At 42.0% G+C, this 6,262-nt stretch overlaps 2 protein-coding genes across 2 annotated transcripts in view; both read left to right on the top strand.

Moving 5' to 3' along the window:
• Positions 1–6,262, top strand: part of smtnb (smoothelin b) — a 245,106-nt gene that overhangs the window by 152,452 nt on the left and 86,392 nt on the right. The gene's annotated exons all lie outside the window — the stretch shown is intronic.
• The window catches only part of LOC104962313 (membrane-associated phosphatidylinositol transfer protein 2), a 63,101-nt gene that overhangs the window by 52,079 nt on the left and 4,760 nt on the right, over positions 1–6,262 (top strand). Inside the window, exons 18-23 of the mRNA XM_010790745.1 lie at positions 2,455–2,619; positions 3,714–4,004; positions 4,452–4,600; positions 4,694–4,810; positions 5,390–5,413; positions 5,611–5,713. Of these exons, the coding sequence (XP_010789047.1) occupies positions 2,455–2,619; positions 3,714–4,004; positions 4,452–4,600; positions 4,694–4,810; positions 5,390–5,413; positions 5,611–5,713 (849 nt within the window). The remainder of the gene's footprint in view (positions 1–2,454; positions 2,620–3,713; positions 4,005–4,451; positions 4,601–4,693; positions 4,811–5,389; positions 5,414–5,610; positions 5,714–6,262) is intronic.

Raw genomic sequence — 6,262 nt, 5'->3', positions numbered from 1 at the left:
GTACAACGACGACCGAGCGGACCCCTGGCGTGCGCGCGCTCGGGTCGAAGGTGGGGTCGAAGTCGGACTCGCACGCCATATCAATAGATTAAGCATTAATAGACACCTCGCTACTCTGGGCTCGGATTGAGTTTGAGTTTGATATACGACGAAGATTATTTGTATAATCTTTTGTGCACTCAACAACATAAAAGACTTTAATATGTAAATAAAAAGACTAACGGAAGATAACATACACACATAAACAGTACGAACGATGGAGACGAATATAGTGACGGAAAAAAACACAGGTGAAGTATAAAGACGTCACTCTCTACGGATAAAGAAACAATATGGATGACAGACATACCACTGTTAATTTCTATCAAGTCTAAGACTCATGACTCCAAATTTAGACTACAAATAGAATATACAAAAAAACAGAGAGACACAGAGAGAGAGAGACAGATCCTTACACACCCTTGTCCCTGTCCTGTCTCTCTCTCTGCGTCACTTGCCCCCCCCCCCCCCTGTCTACGTCCACTACACTCTCCGATGATAGTGGTGAGGTAATCACCGACCCCCACACCGAAACTCCGGTCGGGGGACGGTCAAATCCGTAGCCCGTGTCCCCTACGTCAGAGTGACTTACCAGAGCGAACTGTCGCTTCCCTGTTGGTTACCAATCAGGAACATGAACGCTGCAATAGCAAGTGAACACAGCAGTGGCAGCAGCAGCATAGCGAGGCAGAGGCAGGAAGACCTGGCAGCTTAAATAGAGCGGCAGGTTTAGGAGAATGTGTTTGGTTGGTTGTCAGAGGGACGAGGTGCGTCACGTGTTAATGTATATGTATGATTGGTGCTGGAGTTGACTGCCTGAACTAGCTCGCAGGCTTCGCCCCATTTACACATTTGACAGCCCTTGTCCCTCCTGGGTATTCCCACTGCTGTTGTTTCAAGAGCCTAGAGCTGCAGTCGAGTTTCAGATGAATCACTGATAGACTTTGTATTAACTGTACACCACCTTTCCCTGTTCAGTGTTCACGTCTACCTGGTTCAAATTAAGTACAATGAGAGCATGATTTTATTTTTTTAGATATAAAAGGAGTATTATTATTGAAACAATGTTACAAATACTTTTAAAAGTATTGCACAAATTAAATTACTGTACTGTGCAGCCTATAATCCAAATATTCTAAAATATATTAAAGTACTGTGAAATAAAACAGGCTGTATACAATATAGTTTACTGTATATATAAAGCAGTAAAGTGCAGGTTATAAATACAGTAACGTGAGTATTACAAATAACCATACCTTGGTGCTGGTGTGAGTGCATTTCTAAGATTTGAACAGACCTTCCAATGCCCAGTATCACAATTTGTTGAACTATTTAAATTACTTTGGGTAAGATGATTTATTTCATGGGTCATGGTTCAATATAAGATTGTTATAACGTGCCATGGAAATACTTTGGAAAATCTGATAAGCATCTCATGTGGTGTGGCAGTTTGTTGTTGCCGTCACATATTCATGTCTTGTCATGTCAGTGTTTTTGGGAAGCAAGTGTTTGTGTTTGTGCTGTGTTTTATAAACCGGTTTCAGTGTGTCTTCATACAAATCAGATCATTGATGCCGGCAGAGGGTTTTCTCCCCTCTGAACCACAGAGAGATGTTGATGTGCTGCTTGTGATGTTTGTTCAGTCTAGTGTACATGTAGCTCTATTCTATACATCCTGAATTACTGTTCCCTATGTTTCATCTTGTGATAATGTTGAGAGGTCGTCTGATTTTATAAAACCTCCAACACTTTCACATTATATCTGAGACGTTCTAACACTGTGCTACTTTGCCATTAGATAGAAATCACCCTTATAAGAGACACTAACACAGTGTGGCTCCAACACGTGGACATTTGTATTGCTTTATGTGCTCATGTGCCTATGTTTCCACGGGTCGACAACAGAAATCTGACTTTGGCAGAGGTGGGAGAAGTACTCAGATCTAGTACTCAAGTAAAAGTAGAAGTAGCAGAGTGAAGGAATACTCTGTCACAAGTAGAAGTCCTGTAAACAAAATGTGACTCAAGTACAAAAGTATTGGCATCAAAATATACTTAAAGAACCAAAAGTATGGGTACACATTATGCAGATTAGCTAGTATATTATATACATTTTGATAATGATTATTGATGCATTAATGTGTCAGTTCAAATTAAATACTCACGTAAAGTACAAGGACCTCAAAGAGGTTCTTAAGTACAGTACTAGTAGTGAATCCTTAGTTAATTTACACCTCAGGACCTTGGCCACCATGCGGCTCCTTCTGCTTTCACATGTCCTCTGAAACCATGCTTCCTGCCACAGTCGCATTTCTCTGACGACCCCCCCAATCTCCATCCCCCCCCCCATCATCACTGTGAGTTCCTGTTACCTGTGTCTCTGTCTAATGGGATCTCCCTGTTTCGGCTCAATAGCGGATGTTGTTCAGTCTCATGGTGGTGTCTTCATGGACAGTTCGTACCCCTCATCCCCCGTAACGGGCCCCCTCTCCCGGGGCCAGCGGAGGGCCAGTGAGGTCAGCATGGCCAGCCAGGTCTCAGGAATGGCAGACAGTTACACTGCCACCAACATAGCCAACAGTAAGTGTTCTTACCTCCAACAAGCCTCTCTTCCATACACTCACACACACACTCTGGTCTACTTATTCCCACTCTTAGCTTTTATTTACAGTTATTTCTGTTTCTTTATTCGACTCTACTCACTGCTCTGACTCTACACACACCCTGCACTCAGTCAGATAGCTCCCTTTTTCTGCCTGGCCAGACTTTTTCTGTCTTTTTGAAATTCAAAGTCCCAACTATGAGCAAGCGAGTCCTGAAGAAGAGCAAGTTTTAGCGCCACTTTTCACTGTCTGTCTTACTCTTATCCACTGTCTAAATGTAAATGCAATGAACCAGGGCTGCATTTCTCTGATGTGGCAATGCATGTGGACACCTGCCTCCTTCAGCCATCCCTGCATCGTCCACTCCCTGCTGCCGTGTCTGCAGAGACGGCCGGTATTCTGTCGTGTTTTATGTGAGATTGTCCTCCAAAGTCTTTCCGTCCCTCACTATTTCACTTTTGTTATCAGAGCATTTATTTGTACCTCACATTGTTTTGCACACTGCTTTTTTAACACATACAGTACAGCCCTTGAGTTTCACACAAACTAATCTGAACAGATCTTTATTTATGCGATACAGGAACATCAGGAGACCAGCAGGCTGCCTTAACTGTACTAACTATTGTTTTTCAGCTTTTAATATTCAACCCAGCTTTCTGTTTCCTTTATTTTTGGTTTACATTACAGCAGCAGTTCACACAATCATCTTTGTTAATTAACTTTTTTACATTATACATATATAACGATTCATCTTTTCAGTTGTTCACTGTAGAACACCAAAATAGTTGTGTTTTCCATTTGAGATCAAAAAACATTTCGAACCAAATAAGGGCTTTTTGGGGAAACAGAAGTGTTCTTCCCCAAATTTCAAAATTGTATAGCCTATCATATTCTAGCAGATACACTCCAAATGTGTATTTTGTTTTATATTTTTACTATTTATATATATATATTCTGGATGTTGAACGTTTAAGCCCAAGTCATTTTATCACTAATTCTGTATACATCTAAAGTATTTACTGTAATGCCTCAGTATTTCATGTGATTTCTTTTTCTGTTTTCTCCCCATAGCCAAATCATGCCAAATTAACCAATCCAAAATAATTGGCCTTTTGTCCCAACTCGCGCTTTCATCACAAAACAAATTGTTCCTGAGAAGTCCTCCAAATTCCCGTAAGAAAGTGGAGTCTGGCGATGCCGCAGGGTCTCCTGACGCAGATCTAGCGTCAGAGCAGGACAGTGAGGCCGACAGTAGTGAAAGTATAAATCCCACCGGCAAGTACGAGAACTGCCTCTCACCCGGACTGGACTTTGCTATATCTGACCTGGTCTCACTGGACTCCCAGGCTGAAGTGGACCAAGGTATTTTTATAAGGGAGGGGATTCATTCTGAAATCAACGTGAAGCTCCAGCTGTTTTCTTTACGCTGTGTCAAAATCCAAAAACTGGACACTGCTCTTCCAGAAAGCCTCTTTTTCTTCCCATTTACTTGCTGATGTTGACGGGTTCTTACTTCCATTGATTAGGAATAATATATGAATCTATCAAATCTTTCTTCATGTCAATACTAACATGAATAACCATCTTCAGTTGCTCATATGATCATGCGTCGGTTCTAACTATCTCATTCTTCTTTTTGCTCTCATGTCAATAACAAATATAAACTACCAATTTCCTTCTTTTAGCTGAAGAACAGCTGGGATCGGTGATTTCAATTGTCTTTTTGCTTTAGCTTCAGGGGTGTTGCACCTCTGGGTGGCATGTTTCACCTTATGTATTTGCACCCTACTCACTTGATTCCCATGGCAGTGGCGGCACGTTGGTGGGGCACGAAGCGGCTGGACTTCGCCCTGTACTGCCCCGACGCCCTGACTGCTTTCCCCACCGTGGCTTTACCGCATCTCTTCCACGCATCGTACTGGGAGTCCACTGATGTTGTGTCTTTCCTCCTGAGACAGGTGAGTCAGATGACCTGCCACTCTTTATGGCCTGTTAACAAGTGAGTCATCTTCAGAGATGCTGAGGATGAGTCATTGAAATGTCTCCCGTAGGTCATGAGGCATGAAAACTCCAGCATCCTGGAGCTCGACGGGAAAGAAGTGACAGAATTCACCCCCTCTAAACCCCGGGAGAAGTGGCTCCGCAAGAGGACTCACGTGAAGATCAGGGTAAGATAAGATAAGAGCTTTATTAATCCCCGTGGGGAAATTCAGTAGTTCCAACAGCAACAGGGTAAGAATGAAAAACAGGACAGAGATTTGAGATTAATACAATTAAAGATAAAATCAAAGATAAAAGTACAAATCAAATGATATACAGTTAAGCAACTTTAAAATAAGAAATTAATAAAAATGAACATATATACATATTTTGGTCATATATACATATTAGATATATTTACATGTATGTGTGAAAACAGTGTGTTTTTTCAGTCAAGGCATCACATCTACAAAAAAAAAAAAAGAACGTCAATGTCAGTGGAAACTTAATCCTGAATCCTTTCTTGGCCTAGTCATATCTCATAAAAAGAGTAATAGTGTGATGAGAATGAGTCACAGAGTAGGCAGGATCAAAATACTTAGAGTGGATGCGATGCTAATAAACTGCATTTAGAGGAAAGGATTAAAGTAAAAATTACAATGGAAGACTTGGAAGACAGGGGAGATTCGGCTGTGCTCACCTGGCAGTCATACATGCGATAGTGTGGGAAAGTTGCCATTGACGTTTCTCTCTCCCTCCTTTGACAGAACGTGACTGCCAACCACCGTGCGTGAACGACGCTATGTGTTCACAGAAGACTTGCAGCAGGACCTCACAGGTCGCTTCATGTAACGGCACCTCTGTTACATGGTCACCTTGGCCGGGTGAGAAGGTGATATATTAATTTTTTTCTTTTTACACCACAGACAAGCTCACAGAATGATGTCTGCATGTGTTAGTTTTTGCTCATGTTTTTTCCATGCGACAGGTTGACCTCCATCAGAACCCGCCTCCCTCAGGTAGATGGATTTACTTCGACCAGAGGACCAACAGTAGTGGCCGTGTGCTATTTGTCGTCCCGGATGACAAACGTACTGGGCATCGGAGGGTCTACCCGATCAAAATGTTTTAGTCAGGGTGAGATGAGACCATTTCACAGCAGACATGTGATTATAGCCTGGCCTGCCTAATCAATACATAGGATTGTCGTGAAGAATGTGCTCCTGTAAATGATGATACAAATATTGAAACCACTTTGTACGAGTTCTCCAGTTTAAAGTGGACTATCAGTGTCTAAGGTATTCTTGAAAGTTATATAAATAATTAGTGATGAGGACCATCCGTATAACAGGCTAATTGATGATAAGGACAATATTAATTTATACTTCCTTCATAATAGTTTCAAAATACCAATACAGATCATGCATTATTGAGCCGTTCCTCATTTCGCATCAATTGAACACTGTCTTGGCATGGGCCGATTCTGTGAGAACAGAGCACCATCTACAGGCTCTGGCATCATGTACTACAGTTCTCCAGCGCTTTTCCAACCGCAATGCGTGGCGGTCTCCTCCTGACTTTTTCGGTGATGTAGCCCCTCGACCACACCCGGTGGATGAGAAAAAAGGGGTAAGAACACT

This window comes from Notothenia coriiceps, unplaced genomic scaffold (assembly GCF_000735185.1).
Source record: "Notothenia coriiceps isolate Sejong01 unplaced genomic scaffold, NC01 NC01_scaffold00034548, whole genome shotgun sequence".
Classification (NCBI taxonomy): Eukaryota; Metazoa; Chordata; class Actinopteri; order Perciformes; family Nototheniidae; genus Notothenia; species Notothenia coriiceps.
This window is presented reverse-complemented; position numbering and strand designations above follow the sequence as displayed.